This window comes from Stegostoma tigrinum, chromosome 28 (genome assembly GCF_030684315.1).
Source record: "Stegostoma tigrinum isolate sSteTig4 chromosome 28, sSteTig4.hap1, whole genome shotgun sequence".
NCBI lineage: Eukaryota > Metazoa > Chordata > Chondrichthyes > Orectolobiformes > Stegostomatidae > Stegostoma > Stegostoma tigrinum.
In genome coordinates this window covers 49,406,965-49,423,603 of record NC_081381.1, presented here as the reverse complement: position 1 = coordinate 49,423,603, position 16,639 = coordinate 49,406,965, and the positions used below count along the sequence as shown (strand labels likewise).

Here is a 16,639-nt window from a genome sequence, read left to right as displayed (position 1 = left end):
ATCTCATCCCTGCTGGATAAGTTCAGATATTGCATGATGAAACATTGTTTGTGGAAGAGACAGCTTTGAATTAAAACAGAGCTGGACTTGGGAATAAAAATATTAATCATATTTCACTAATTTGCTTGTCACAACGTGGACAGAAAAGCAAAAACTCAAACTCATTCTCTCTTTTCCTATGCCTTACTTCCTGAAAGTGAAACAAGTTGGGAAAGCAACTAACTGCCAATAAGCAAAGACTTTACAAATTGTACTCATGAAGAAACATGACAAAAACTAAACCATGCTGATTCCAGTTTCACTCATTCCCCTATACCAGGTCCAGTAATGGCCCCTTCTCGAGTTGGACTATTTACATACTGCTCCATAAAACCTTCCTGGATGCTCCTTACAAATTCTGCTCCATCTAAACCCCTAACACTAAGTGAATCTCAGTCAATGTTGGGAAAACTAAAATCTCTCATCACCGTTATAACAAAGTGTGGAGCCGGATGAACACAGCAGGCCAAGCAGCATCTCAGGAGCACAAAAGCTGACGTTTCGGGCCTAGACCCTTCATCAGACCCTCTGATGAAGGGTCTAGGCCCGAAACATCAGCTTTTGTGCTCCTGAGATGCTGCTTGGCCTGCTGTGTTCATCCAGCTTCACACTTTGTTATCTTGGATTCTCCAGCATCTGCAGTCCCCATTATCTCTCATCACCATCACCTCATTGCTCCTAAATCTTTCTATAATCTGTCTACATACTTATATCTATATTTCACGCTTGCTGTTGGGAGTCCTGTAGTACAGCTCCAACACTGTTACTCCACTCTTCCTATTTATGAGCTCTGCCCATATTGCCTCACTGCTCGATCCTCCACAGTGCCCTCCTTCAGCACAGCTGTGATGTCCTCTTTGACCAGTAATGCAACTCCTCCACCGTTTTACCTCCCTCTCTATTTAGGTGCCAATCTTGCCCTTCCCTCAACCAAATCTCAGTAATAGCAATAACATCATACGCCCAGGTACTAATCCAAGCCATGAGTTCATCTGCATTTTCTACAACACTTCTTGCATTAAGGACTCAAAATATTTCAAAATGCGTTGGGTTTTATTTTCCTGTTTGGACTAGATACCCTCACTCCATTCTTTTTAAGTACCCATGATTGTACAAAAGTTTGATGCCACATGATTTCAGTCAGGTAAGTAGACAATAAACTTCCTTTAAATACTTACCGTGTGGGATCAGCGGCCTCTATTTTCTCAGAAGCAGCGGAAGCAGTGACAAAGAACAAAGGAATGAAGAAAATTACAGCACAGGATCGGCCCTCCAAGCCTGCGCCAATCCAGATCCTCTAACTAAACCTGTCGCCTATTTTCCAAGGATATGTATCCCTCTGCTTCCTGCCCATTCATGTATCTGTCTAGATACATCTTTAATGACGCTATCGTGCCCACCTCTACTACCTCTGCTGGCAACACATTCCCTCTGCGTAAAGAACTTTCCACGCATTTCTCCCTTAAATGTTTCCCCTCTCATCGTGAAATCATGATCCCTAGTAATTGAGTCCCCAACTCTGGGAAAAAGCTTCTTGTCTGGGCTTCTTATGATTTTTCAATCAAGTGCCCCCTCAACCTCTGTCATTCTAATGTAAACAATCCTAATCTACTCAACCTCTCTTCTTAACTAGCACCCTCCATACCAGGCAACATCCTGGTGAACCTCCTCTGCACCCTCTCCAAAGCATCCACATTCTTTTGGTAATGTGGTGCACTGACTGTACACAGTATTACAAATGTGGCCGAAGCAAAGTCCTATAAAACTGTATCTTGACTTGCCAACTCTTGTACTGAATTCCTTGAAAGCATGCCGTATGCCTTCTTGCCCACATCGACCCGCGTTGCCACCTTCAGGGTACAATGGACTTGAACACCCGGATCTCTCCATGCAAGAATTTTCCCCAGGGCTTTTCCATTTACCACACAGTTCACTCTTGAATTGGGTCTTCCAAAATGCATCAGCTCGCATTTGACGACGAGGTGGTTGAAGTTTCTCTTGGGAAATAAGTTTCTCTTATTACTTTGGGAATAGTAAGTTTTACAATACTCATGGACAAAGACAAGAGTGGTCCTAAATGAAGAGTGCTAAATTGGAGATATGCCAACTGTAGCAAGATTTGGCAGGAGCTGGGAAGTATGGATTGAAAGCAGCTGTTTGAGGGTAAATCCACATTTGATATGTGGGAGGCTTTTAAAGAGAGTTGGATTAGAGTTCAGGACAGACGTGAAAATTAGGGATAGAAAGGGCAAGATTAGGGAACTATGGATGACGGGTGAAATTGTGAGACTAGCAAAGAAGAAAAAGGAAGCATACACAAGGTCTAGGCAACTGAAAACAGATGAAGCTTTGGAAAAAAATTGGGTCAGTAGGAGCAATCTGAAACAAGGAATTAAGAGGGCGAAAAGGCATCAAGAAATATCTTTAGCAAACAGGGTTAAGGAAAATCCCAAAGCCTTTTATTCATACATAAGGTGCAAGTGGGTAACTAGAGAAAGGGTTGGCCACTCAAGGACAAAGGAGGGAAGTTATGCAACATGTCAGAGAAAATGAGTGAGATTCTGAAAGAGTACTTTGTGTCAGTATTCATCGAGGAGATGACGGATGTTGAGGTTAGTGGTAGATACTTGATTACTCTCGGTCAAGTCGGCATAAGGAGGGGGGAGGGCAAGTGTTGGGGATTCTAAAAGGCATTAGGGTGGAAAGGTCACCAGGTCCAGATGGGATCTGTCCCAGGTTGCTGAGGGAAGAAAGAGAGCAAATAGCTGGGGCCTTAACAGATATCTTTGCAGCATCCTCGAGCACGGGTGAGGTCCCGGAAGACTGGAGAATTGTTAATGTTGCCCTCTTGTTTAAGAAGGGTAGCAAGGATAATTCAGGCAATTATAGACCGGTGAGCCTGACGTCAGTGATGGGGAAGCTGCTAGAGAAGATACTGAGGATACATTTGGAAGAAAATTGGCTTGTTAGTGAAAGGCAGCATGGTTTTGTGCATGGAAGGTCATGTCTTACCAACTTGATAGAATTCATGGAGGAGGTGACAATGTTGATAGATGAGGGGAGGGCTGTAGATACATGGACTTCAGTAATGTGTTTGATAAGGTTCCCCATGGTAGGTTGATGGAGAAAATGAAGTCGCATGGGGTCTAGGGTGTACAAGCTAGATGGATAGAGAACTGGCTGGGCAACAGGAGACACAGAGTTGTAGTGGAAGGAAATTTCTCAAAATGAAGAACTGTGACCAGTGGTGTTCCACAGGGATCTGCTTGGGACATACATAAGTTGTTTGTGATATACATAAATGATCTGGAGGAAGGTAAAGATGGCCTGATTATCAAGTTTGCAGATGGTACAAAATGACAAGTTTTCATTTTACAGAATGTGCTCACTGTAAAAGTTTACAGATTTGAGTTTAGATTAGGTTAGATTCCCTACAGTGTGGAAACAGGCCCTTCGGCCCAACAAGTCCACACTGCACCTTGCAGCACCCCAACCAGACCAATCTCCCGATAACCCACACACACCCCTGTACACTACGGGCAATTTAGCATGGCTGATCCACCTAGCCTAGTTGCATTTCAATGGTGCAAATTGTAATGACGGTCCACGAAGATTGGAGGAGTAGCAGATAGTGAAGGGGACTGTCAGAGAATGCAGCAGAACATAGATATATTGGAGAGTTGGACAGAGAAATGGCAGATGGAGTTCAATCCATGCAAAGGCCCTCACATTTTGAAAGATCCAATTCAAGAGCGAACTAGATGGTAAATGGAAATGACTTGGGGAAAACTGATGTACAGAGAGATCTGGGTGTTCAGGTCCATTGTACCCTGAAGGTAGCAACGCAGGTCGATAGAGTGGTCAAGAAGGCATGCTTTCATGCATCGGATGGGGTATTGAGTACAAGAGTTGGCAGGTCATGTTACAGATGTACAGGACTTTGATTCAACCACATTTGGAATACAGTTCTGGTTGCCACATTACCAAAAGGATGTGGATGCTTTGGAGAGGGTGCAGAGGATGTTCACCAGGATGTTGCCTGGTATGAAGGGTGTTAGCTATGAAGAGAAGTTGAGTAGATTAGGATTGTTCACACTAGAAAGAGGGAGGTTGCGGGGTGACCTGATTGAGGTCTACAAAATCCTGAGAGGTACAGATAGGGTGGATAGCAAGAAGCTTTTTCCCAGAGTGGGGGCCTCAATTACTAGGGGGTCACGATTTCAAGGTGAGATGGGAAAAGTTTAAAGGAGATATGAGTGGAAAGTTCTTTACGCAGAGAGTCGTGGGTGCCTGGAATGCTTTGCCAGCGGAAGTGGTAGAGGCAGGTATGATAGTGTCATTGAAGATGAATCTAGACGGATACATGAGTGGGCAGGGAGCAGAGGGATACAGATCCTTGGAAAATAGGTGATAACAAAGTGTGGAGCTGAATGAACACAGCAGGCCAAGCAGCATCTTAGGAACACAAAAGCTGAAGTTTCGGGCCTCGACCCTTCAACAGAAAAGGGGGAGGGGGAAAAGGGTTCTGGAATAAATAGGGAGAGGGTGGAGGCGGATCAAAGATGGATAGAGGACAAGATAGGTGGGGAGGAGGCAGACAAGTTAAAGGGGCAGGAATGGAGCCAGTAGAGGTGACTGTAGATGGGGACGTAGGAAGGACATAGGTCAATCCATGGAGGATGGACAGGTCAAGGGGGCTGGATGAGGTTAGTAGGTAGGAAATAGGGGTGCAGCTTGAGGTGGGAGAAGGGGATAGGTGAGCGGAAGAACAGGTTAGGGAGGCAAGGACGAGCTGGGCTGGTTTTGGGAAGCAGTAGGCGGAGGAGAGATTTTGAAGCTTGTGAAATCCACATTGATACCATTGGGCTGCAGGGTTCCCAAGTGGAATATGAGTCGCTGTTCCTGCAACCTTCGAGTGGCATCATTGTGGCACTGCAGGAGGCCCAGGATAGACATGTCATCTAAAGAATGGGAGGGGGAGTTGAAATGGTTTGTGACTGGGAGGTGCAGTTGTTTATTGCGAACCGAGTGGAGGTGTTCTGCAAAGCAGTCCCCAAGCCTCTGCTTGGTTTCCCCAATGTAGAGGAGGACAAGATGGGTGCAGCGGATGGAGTATACCACATTGGTAGATGTACAGGTGAACATCTGCTTGACGTGGAAAGTCTGCTTGGGGCTTGGGATGGGGGCGAAGCGGCGTTGGCGGTGGGTGAAGCGGGGTAGGTGGTGGCAGTAATGTCTGTGGTGTTGGTTTTGGAAGTGAAGGAATGGTGAAGATTTGGCAGCACTCAGTGTGGCTGTCTCCTCTGCAGCTGCTGGCTGTCAAGGCTCTATGCAGAGAGATGTCGTTGTTGGCTGTGAGCGGAGTTATGTTGGCGTCAGCTGTGGGCGGGGTTGCACCGGCGGTGGTGGGTGGAGCTGCGTGACGCAAGCTATAGGTGAGGTTCCATCGGTGTCAGTGGTTGGCAGAGTTTGCGTTGGTGTCAGCGGCGGGCGGAGTTGCATTGGCGATGGACGGAGTTGTGTCCGCGATGGGCGAAGCGGCATTGATAGTGGGTGGAGCGGGGTTAGCGGCGGCAGTAGCGGTGATGGTAATGTCTGTGGTGTTGGTTTCAGAAGTGACGTCACATCTGCCACCGCCCGGCACACCACTTCCGGGACAGCGAATGCTACCACTGCTGTAAGCCACCGCTTCCACTTCCGAAACCAGCACCACAGACATTACCGTCACCGCGACTACTGCCACCTACCCTATCTGCCCACCAGATCTGCCCACGTCGCGTCGCCCATCATGGACGCGAATGCAACTCCACCTACAGCTGACGCCAACATCGCTCCACCCACAGCCTCCACAGCCAGAGATGACAGTCACACTGAGCTCTGCCGAATCCTCACCATCCCCCCAGACCTCGCCCTGACTGAGATTGAATGGTCAGTCCCCAGTAAGGGTCTCACCTTTGTCTCCCTCCACCCACACATCAACGAATACCAGTCACGTTTGAACATTGAGCAGTGTTTTCCACCGCCTCCACGCTTACTTCTTTAACCATGAGCCTAACCCTCCCTCCACTGACCCCTTCACCTGCCTCCAACACAAGCCCTCCTCCTGGACACTACCCCAAGGCTTCCACCCTCCCTCGACCTCTTCAGCTCCAACTGCCATCAAGACATCAATCGCCTCAACCTCTCCACCCCTCTCACCCACTCCAACCTCTCCCCCGCAGAATGTGCAGCCCTTCGCTCCAATCCCAATCTCACCATAAAACTCACAGACAAGTGAGGCGCAGTTGTAGTATGGCGCACTGACTTCTACATCACTGGGGCCGGATGCCAACTCTCCGACACCACCTCCCTGGATCATGACCCCACCCCTGAGCACCAAAGCATCATCTCCCAAATCATCCACAACCTCATCACCTCAGGTGACCTCCCACCCACAGCCTACAACCTCATTGTTCCCTAAGCCCACACCACCTGCTTCTATCTCCTTCCCAAAATCCACAAACCCGCCTGCTCTGGTTGACCAATTGCCTCCGCCTGCTCCTGCTCCACCGAACTCATCTCCACCTATCTGGACTCCATTTTCTCCCCCTTGGTCCAGGAACTGCCTACCTATGTCTGTGACACCACCCACACCCTCCACCTCCTCCAGAACTTCCAATTCCCCGGTTCCCAACATCTCATTTTTACCATAGACGTCCAGTCCCTATACACCTGCGTTCCCCAAGCAGATGGCTAAAGGCCGACCAGTCCCCCTCCACTGACACCCTCATCTGCCTAGCCGAATTCGTCCTCACCCTCAACAATTTCTCTTTTGATTCCACCCACTTCCTACAGACTAAGGGGGTGGCCATGCTTACCCACATGGGCCCAAGCTATGCCTGCCTATTGTAGGTTACGTGGAATAATCCCTCTTCCATACCTACACTGGCCCTGAACCCCACCTCTTCCTCCGTTACATTGATGACTGTATCGGTGCCGCCTCGTGCTTCCACGAGGAGCTCGAACAGTTCATCCATTTCACCAACACCTTCCACCCCAACCTCAAGTTCACCTGGACCATCTCCAACACATCCCTCACCTTCCTGGACCTCTCTGTCTCCATCTCAGGCAACCATCTAGAAACCGATATCCATTATAAGCCCACAGCTACCTAGAACACACCTCCCTCCTTCCTGCAAGAATTCCATCCCCATTTCCCAATTCCTTCACCTCTGCCGCATCTGCTCCCAGGATGAGGCATTCCACTCCCATACATCTCAAATGTCCTGGTGTTTCAAGGACCGCAACTTCCCTCCCGCAGTGGTTGAGAACACCCTCGACCATGTCTCCGGCATTTCCCGCAACACATCCCTCACACCCCGGCCCCTCAATCACCACCCTAAGAGAATCCCCCTCGTCCTCACATACCAGCCCACCAACGTCCAGAAACAACCCATCATCCTCCGACACTTCCACCATCTGCAATCCGACCCCACCACCAAAGACATTTTTCCAGCCCCACCCTTGTCTGTTTTCTGGAGAGACCAGTCTCTTTGCGACTCCCTTGTCCGCTCCACATTCCCCTCCAACCACACCACACCCAGCACTTTCCCCTGCAACCGCAGTAAGTGCTACACTTGCCTCCATACCTCCTCCCTCACCCCCATCCCAGGCCCCAAGACGACTTTCCACATCAAGCAGATGTTGACCTGCACATCTGCCAATGTGGTATACTGCATCTGCTGTACCCGTTGTGGCTTCCTGTACATTGGGGACCGCTTCGCACTAAACAGCTGCACCTCCCGGTCGCGAACCATTTCAATTCCCCCTCCCATTCCTTAGATGACATGTCCATCCTGGGCCTCCTGCAGTGCCACAATGATGCCACTCGAAGGTTGCAGGAGCAGCAACTCGTATTCCGCTTCAGAACCCTGCAGCCCAATGGTATTAATGTGGATTTCACATGCTTCAAAATCTCCCCTCCCCCTACTGCAACCCAAAACTAGCCCAAATCACCCCCGCCTCCCTCACCTGTTCTTCCTCTCACCTATCCCCTCCTCCCACCTTAAGCCGCATCCCCATTTCCTCTCTACCAATCTCATCACGCCCCCTTGACCTGTCCATCCTCCCCGGACTGACCTATCCCCTCCCTACCTCCCCACCTACACTCACCTCTACTGGTTCCATCCCCGCCTCTTTAACTTGTCTGTCTCCTCTCCACCTATCTGCTCCTCTATCCATCTTCGATCCACCTCCCCCTCTCTCCCTATTTATTTCTGAACCCTCTCCCTATTCCCCTTTTCTGATGAAGGGTCTGGGCCCAAAACCTCACTTTTGTGCTCTTAAGATGCTGCTTGGCCTGCTGCATTCATCCAGCTCCACACTTTGTTATCTCGGATTCTCCAGCATCTGCAGTTCCCATTGTCCCTTGGAAGATAAGTGTCAAGCTTAGGTAGATTTAGGATCTGGATCGGCACAGGTTTGGAGGGCTGAAGGGCCTGTTCTTGTGCTGTAATTTTCTTTGTTTTTTGTTTTCTAGTGAACAACATTTTACTTGGCATGTCATTATTATTAGCACTGAGGGAACACTGTATTGTCAGAAGGGCAGAATTAGGAGAAATTGGAAAGCAGGACCTCTAGGTTTATAATTGCAGGGTTACAACCTGCACAATGTGCCAGTGAGGTCAGAAATAGGCAAATAATACAGTTGAATGTCTGATGTCGGAAGGAGTGTTTCAGATATTTAGATTACTGGGATCTTTTCCAGGGCTGGAGGGACTTATACAAAAATGGTGGGTTGTGCATAAATCAGAGGGGCACCAATATCCTAGCAGGAAAGTTTACTAGTGCCACTTCGGAGGGCTTAAACTAGCATAGAGGGTAATGAGAAACAGAGTAGCAGGTCAGCACGCAGAGTAATTGAGAAGGTAGGTATTACATCCAGTAAGTCTAATAGGAAGGTTGGGCAGGAGCAAGTTAATGAAAATGGTAGGACTGATAGTCTGAAGTACTGACAGTCTTTGTTCCAAAGAGAAAAGCCTTGGCTCTCTCAACCTTTCCTCATAAGACCTTCCCTCTATTCCAGGCAACATCCTGGTAAATCTCCTCTGAACCTTTTCCAGTGCTTCCACATCTTTCCTGTAATGAGGCGACCACAACTGGTCACAATACTCCAAAGATAACAAGGTGTACAGCTGGATGAACACAGTAGGCCAAGCAGCATTAGAGGAGCAGAAAAGCTGACGTTTTGGGCCTAGACCCTTCTTTAGAAATGGTGTTGGGGGAGGAGAAGGGAGTTCTGAAATAAATAGGGAGAGAGGGGATTCGATCATCTGTCGTGGCAGGATTTGAATCTGGATCCCCAGAACATTAGCTGAGTTTCTGGATTAATAGTCTAGTGATGACACTACTAGCCTATCACCTGCCCCTGACAGAATTACTTGTTTTAACAATGCTTTTGTTTGCCGATGTTAACACAAGGAATGAAACATTTTTACATTGTCAGCTAGATGGATTTGTCTAATCACAGCTCATGCAGGACTCTGAGCTACACCCAGCTTTCTTGGATGGACTTCACATCGTAGAAGTGCAAAGTACATGAATCACAGGACTTAGCTATTTGGTGATCAATTATTTTGTGATATATACAACTATATCGTGAGCCCTGGAGTAGCACAAGGGGAAGCATGTCCTGGAGCAGTGATGGGAAACGAGTCCCGGAGCAGTGAAGGGAAACGTGTCCCGGAGTAACGCGTCGGGAAATGTGTCCTGGAGCATTGAGGGGAAAGGGGTCCTGGAGCAGCGTGAGGGGAAATGAGTCCCAGAGTAATGTGAGGGGAAGTGTGCCCTGGAACAGTGTGAGGGGAAGCGAGTCCTGGGGCAGTGAATGGCAACAAGTCACGCAGTAGCGTGAAGGGTCGAGTGTCCCAGGGCAGCGTGAGGGGAAGTGAGTTCCAGAGCAGCACAAAGGGAAATGGGTCCTGGAGCAATGAGGTGGGTTGAGCCCTGGTGCAGCAGGAGGGGAAACATGCCCAGAGGAGTGTGAGGAGATGTGTGTCGTGTAGCAGTGAGGGGAAATGAGTCCCGGAGTAGTGAGGGGAAAGAATCCCATTAGCAGTGAGGGGAAATGAATCCTGGAGCAGCACAACTTACCTTGATGCTATGGAGTGGACTGGAAGCTTAGAGCAGAGCCAGACTGTTGTTGGACTGGGCCCTGGCTTGGATGGTCAGATCACATGTTCACTGAGCTGCTGCAATATAATGCCAATCTGAAATTCTTTACCAGACTGTAACGTTAATCCTGTAACTATGTTATAATTATCTTACTTCCAACTCATTTTTTAGACATTAAGTAATGCTACTACTTTTCTTTTTATTCATCTTTTATGTCCAAAATTTGCACCTGTGTGCTTGTACCTAGGAATGGCACCATTAGTATCAGCCATTGTAAAACCTTTTCACTGTACAGCTGTATTTCTGTAAGTGGAGTAAATGTGACAATAAAACAAATCCTATCACATTCTAGGTGCTTCCTAATCGACATGCAAGGTGGTCTGGGCTTGTTTGATAGTCCTTGGTGCTTCCTTGAAATACTTCTGGGTATTTAATTAAGACTTCACTCAGTTAGCTAGTTTCTAATTGAAAAATGTTTAGCCAGTCCAGGTGAATCTTCCCCAACCAATTTTGCCCCATCAAGCTTGAGCCTGAGTCTTTTACTGTGATCGGTGGTATCTAAATCAGCCGCTTCTCATAAACTGTAAACGTTCCCAGGTATAAGTTCTCAGTCTAACACAAACGTAAGGGTTGCAATCCAGAGTGAACTTTCTAAAAGACTGGTTCAGTGATCACTGAAATAGCAGTACCAGTATTGACCTCCGTTCGAACGAGGTGGCCATTTAACCAGATGTTCATTTTGATTGGTTGATTTGGATGTTACTAAGCAATTTAAGCCAGATGAGGGTGAACTTTCCAGGGTGTGCAGTCTCCTGGATTCCAGCCTATGAGCCCTCTGACTCAATTTAGGTGGAGTGAGATTCTTTTGTAAGCATCTCAAATCCACACACCAGCTGCAACTACAGTGGCTTGCTGGCCTGCATCCTGAAGAAAATTTTAACACTTTGGCCGAGGCCTGGCTTTCTTTGGGGATTTGCTGTGGGCTGACCTAGAGTTCTTCTATTCAGGATATTTTCAGAGTGAGGCTGTGCACTTGCCTTCACTCAAGTGGTATTCCCCAAGTTCAATCAGACTGATGAGAGTGTCCAGTTCCATCAGAAGAGTCTCATGCTCTACTTGCCACATTTTCCAATGATAAAGTCTTTTGAAGTATCTGCTTGAAGTCCAGTTGGACTTCAGCTGGCAGGCACTTTTGCCTGGTTGCAAGGGTACATCATTAATCCCACACTCATTGCTAGTGAAATAACTCTATAGAGGCCAGTATCCCATTACCAAGTCACTCTTTATCTACACATGGAGAGTCCTTGACACTGATCGAGCTCCATCAGAGCAAGCTGTCAATGAACAGGATGCTCTTACCGGTCAGCCAGGAATTTCTGATTGGACCATATTAACTGCCCCAATCAGGGAACTCATTTTATGAGGTCCACTTGGCTGACTTTGTTACTATCACTACAAATGTTTCAGTGATTGCAACAATAGTATATTCTCACATGCTGATCAATGCTGTAAGTCCAACGACCTTACCAGTTAGGCTCCATGCATTAAAATAGATATAATTTAGCTTTCTGGTCTTCTCATATGTATTAACATGTCTGTGTTTTCTCCACCTGCTGTACTATCATTCTATATCTGATTAAACCTTGCTCCCTACATTACACCTTACCAAATTAGTTTCAATCTCCATGACAGCCCGAGCAAACCTCCCAGCAAGGATATTGGATCCATTCCAGTTCAGGTGCAACGTGTCCAATTTGTACAGGTCCCATCTCACCCAGAAACTGTCCTAGTAATTCAAACATCAACAGCCTTGCGTCCTAAACCATCCCTTTAGCCACATGATCGTCTGACCTATCTTCATATCTCTTCCTCAGTGGTGCCTTTCACTGGTCATAATCTACCTTGAATGTGCTTATAAAAATCAATGAAGTCTCCTCATAATCTCCATTTTGCTTCATATCCCCTCCTCAAATAGTCTGGTTCCCAACTACACCCTACACCCTGTCTTAAGATGTCTTGTCCACTTCTCAGTCGTGAAATTGGTCCCTGCTAAGAAAGTGCTGAATGATTAAGTCATGGTAGAAATGAAGAAAGGATAAATTGTCACTTCAGTGAACTAACAGCACTTGGTGCTCTGATTGGGGAATTACTAGAATTGAATGGAATCATATTATTAAATAAAAATACAAACTTACTCTGATGTCATTTGAGACACATGGTCAAATGACGTGAAGCCTTCATTAGAAAAGTTATCTTTATATTGACCCATCTTGATGGCCTCCAACCATTCAGCAACTGTTGTGAAGCTGGAAAAGTCAGGAACTGTGCGGTCCAGTAATGGGAGGGTTACCCTGGGGACAAAACACAATGAATGGAACAATGGGATGTAGACTGTCCACGACAGCAACAGGGAAGCAGAATAATGGATAGAAATTCACAATGCTCCGAGGTAATTAACATGACAATTCAATACAATAGTTTCAAGCCACAAGGAGCATCAAGATACACAGCCTGTAACAGCAATGTAAATTACTGTACCAGTTGTTCAATGTGGTGCAGGTCCATGAATCACACTGATGTGTAAGTCTTCCCGAATATATTTGCATTCTTCCAAATTTAAACCCTTTTCAAGAATTTAACTGATCACTGACCAATTCACTTATGATAGTCATTCGGTGAACATTGTGACTTTTAGTTGTAGATGCAAAATGTCTGCATGATCTATGAGGCCCAGAAGATGGATAGAAAGTTATATGTGAATAGTTGTGGAAAAAGACTCAAGAAAAAGACTTATTCTCACCCTGAAGTCAGTGGAGTCACAGCTTTTAGACTATTTGGATTTCTGATCAATTTATCCAAGGTATTCACAATTTGTCCAAATTTGGGCCTATTGTTGCGTTCCTTCTGCCAGCAATCAAGCATTAATTGATGGAGAGCTGTTGGACAGTCCATGGGTGGAGGGAGACGATAATCTTGTTCGATAGCGTTGATCACCTGATAAGATAAACCATATTCATATTTTGCTGTTACAAGTGGAGTGATTCTGTAAATTTGATACTATTGATCTTCAAAAACTTATGTTCCTATGGAAACATTCTGAAGAGATTATTATATTTAGCCTGACAGGCACAATTTTATGGTTGCAATACAACATACAACCATGTCCAATTAAAATATATGGTATTAGCATTACCATAGTTTGAATTTAACACACAGCATAGACTGACAAATAAAACAATTGAATCTTAAAGAGGTGCAGGAGTTGAGAGATCTGGCTGTACACGTGCATAGATCACTGAGATGGTAGGACTGGTGGTAAGGTAAAGTAGACAGTTTCTTTGGCTTTATTAACAGGGGCAGACAGTACAGGAGCAAAGAGATCATGCTGAATCTACATAAGACAAGTTAGACTTCAGCTAACAGGAGAAATGGTCAGTTTAGTCAAAAAGAAAGGGAGGCATGCATCAGGTTTATATGAAATGACACCAAGTGGCTACAAGGCATTCTGAAGAGCAAAAGTCAACACTGGCAGCTGTGGTCCATTTGTGTATCACTGGTACAGACAGAAAGAGATATGTGGTCCGATAGGAAATTAGCAAGCAGTACTTAAAAGCTATAATCTCAGGATTACTCACAATATCACATTTAAACAAGAGGATACAGCAGATGGACATATTTAGAAAGATGGTACAGGAGAGATGCTTTAGATTCTTTGGACATTGAGTCCACCTCTGGGGCAGACTAGTACAGATTGGGGTGCTTGCATTTAGGCAGAGTTGACAGCAATTTCTTTGTAAGGGGATTTGTGAATTGCTTTCAGGGAGAGTTTAAATTAAGATGATGCAAGTACCAGGAGGTAGAGAGTAGTAGAGAGATGGATAGTAGGGAGATGGACACTACCATATTAGGAATTGCAAGTAATTCTTGGAAAGGCTTAATGTCGAGGAGATTAGACCATTTGATTAGAATTCAGGACCAGCATGTTCCTGTGAAAATGAGGGATAAATATGACAAGATTTGGGAACCTTGGATGACAAAAGAAATTATGGAAGAAAAAGGAGGCATGCATAAGGTTTGGGAAACTGATGACAGACAAAGCACTTGAAAAATATAAAGAAAACATTAAAGAACTTAAACAAGGAGATAGAAGGGCCAAATAGATCCATGAAATGTCCTTGGCAAATAAGATTAAGGAAAATATCAAGATATGTTATACATATATAAGAAACAATATATATAGAAAGAGTAGGTCTCCCCAAGAACAAAGACAATTTATACATGGAACTGGAGTTGGTGGGTGAGGTCTTTAACAAACACTTAGCATTGGTTTTCAAAAAAGAGAAAGATATAATGGATGGTGAGTCCAGAGAGGGGTATATTGGCATTCTAGGGCATGCTAATATAAAATGGCGGTGGTATTGGGTGTTTTAAAAAGCATTAAGGTACACAGATCCCCAGAAACTGTTGGGATCAATCCCAGAACGCTCAAGCAGACAAGGAGGAAATTGTTGGGCCCTTGGACAAAAGTTTTGAATTTTTTTCAGTCGCAGGAGAGGTCCAGAGCACTGAAGATTAGCCAATATCATTCCTTTGTTTATGAAAGGCAAAGGGAAAATTACAGCGAGCCATATAAAAGTGGAAAGAAACTTATTGGAGAAGATTTTTAGGGATAGGATTTCCTCACATTTTTATTAGTGACAACCAGCATGGCTTTATCCCAGGGAAGCCACAAACTTGAATCAGTTTTTTGAGGGAGCGACAAAGATGATTGATGAGGGATGCTGTCTATATAGGCTTCAGCAAGGCCTTTTACAAGGTTCATCTTTGCAGGCTGATACGGAAGGTATGAGATATGACATGTAAGTCATATGAGATCTATAGTGACCTGGTAAGATGGATACAGAATTAGCTTAGTCATGGAAGACAAAGAATAGCAGTCGAAGGGCATTTTCCTGACTGGAGATCTATAACTATCGATGTTCTGCAGGGATCAGTTCTGGGAACTTTTGTTTGTAATATTTAGAAGTGATTTGGAGGAGAATGTATGTGGTCTGATTAGTTAGTTTGAGGATGACACAAAGTTTAGGTGAGTTGCAGATAGTTTGGGGTATTGCCAGAGGATACCGCAGGATATATACAGGCTGGAGACTTGGGCAGAGAATTGACAGATGGAATTTAATTCAGGCAAATATGAGGTGATGCATTTTGGAAGGACTAATGCAGAGGGTAAGTATATAGTCAATAAATTAAGATTAACAGGAGGTAAATATATTTAAACATGCCAAAGAGCATCAAATACAGTAGTAGAAAGAAAATAACATACATCTTGATTGGTCATATCCCAGTAAGGTCTCTCCCCGTATGACATCACTTCCCACATGACTATGCCATAACTCCAGACATCACTGGCTGATGTGAACTTCCTATATTGAATGGCCTCTGGTGCTGTCCACCGTATTGGAATCTTGCCTCCCTGTAATAAAAGAAGAAATTGAAAACTCTACATCCCACAGTGTTACATTTTGTTTCGGCCACATTAAAACTGTCAGCTCCTTCATTCACCTCCTAAAAAAATTCAAAGGATTTCGATAGAATTTATATATTTAGAATCCCTACAGTGTGGAAACAGGCGCTTTGGCCCAAAAAGTCTACGCCAAACCTCAGAGTATGCCACCTAGACCCATCCCCCTGTAACCCACCTAATCGACAACTCCCTGAACATTATGGACAATTTCCCATGGCCAATCCACCTACACTGCACATTTTTGGACTGTGGGAGGAAACTGGAGCAGCTGGAAGAAACCCATGCAGACATGGGGAGAATGTGCAAATCCACAATAAAATTGAACCCAGGTCCCTGGCGCTGTGAGGCAGCAGTGCTAACCAATGTGCTACTATGCCACCCATTTCTTACATCAGTAGTCAGTAAAATGCTAGAATCTATTATAAAGGATGGGATAAAGATGGTAATAATTTGATTGGGCATAGTTGGCATAGATTTGCAACGGGAAATCATGTTTGACAAGCTTGTTGGTGATTCTTGAGCATGTTAGTAGCCAAGCTGAGAACGGAGAGCTGATGGATAAAGTATACTTAGAATTTCAGAAAATATCTGAGAAAGTCCTCCGAGGAGGTTGTTTAGAGTACATGGAATAGGAGTTAATATATGGGCATGAATTCATGATTGGTTGATACAAAAACAAAGATTAAGAATAAGTGAGTCATTTTCATGTGGGTAATTGGTAGCAAAAAGTTCCACATTTGGGTCCCAGGTGAACACAACATATAATCAATGATTTGGACATGGGGATGAAATGTAATTTTTCACATTTTCAAAATTTGCAAATGGTATGAAGCTAAATGAGCATGTGTGTTGTCAGGATGACATAAATGGTTTGATGAAGATTTGGATTCTATTAATTGTAGTTGATCCATGTACTTGAGAAAC

General features: G+C 45.2%; 1 protein-coding gene across 2 annotated transcripts in view; it reads right to left on the bottom strand.

Annotated features, from left to right (window-relative positions):
* The window catches only part of LOC125466639 (ephrin type-B receptor 2), a 761,045-nt gene that overhangs the window by 10,657 nt on the left and 733,749 nt on the right, over positions 1 to 16,639 (bottom strand). For both annotated transcript variants that reach the window (XM_048561431.2, XM_048561432.2), the window contains 3 exons: positions 15,515 to 15,664; positions 12,992 to 13,185; positions 12,387 to 12,542 (listed from right to left, as the gene is read on the bottom strand). In XM_048561431.2, the coding sequence (XP_048417388.1) occupies positions 12,387 to 12,542; positions 12,992 to 13,185; positions 15,515 to 15,664 (500 nt within the window). The remainder of the gene's footprint in view (positions 1 to 12,386; positions 12,543 to 12,991; positions 13,186 to 15,514; positions 15,665 to 16,639) is intronic.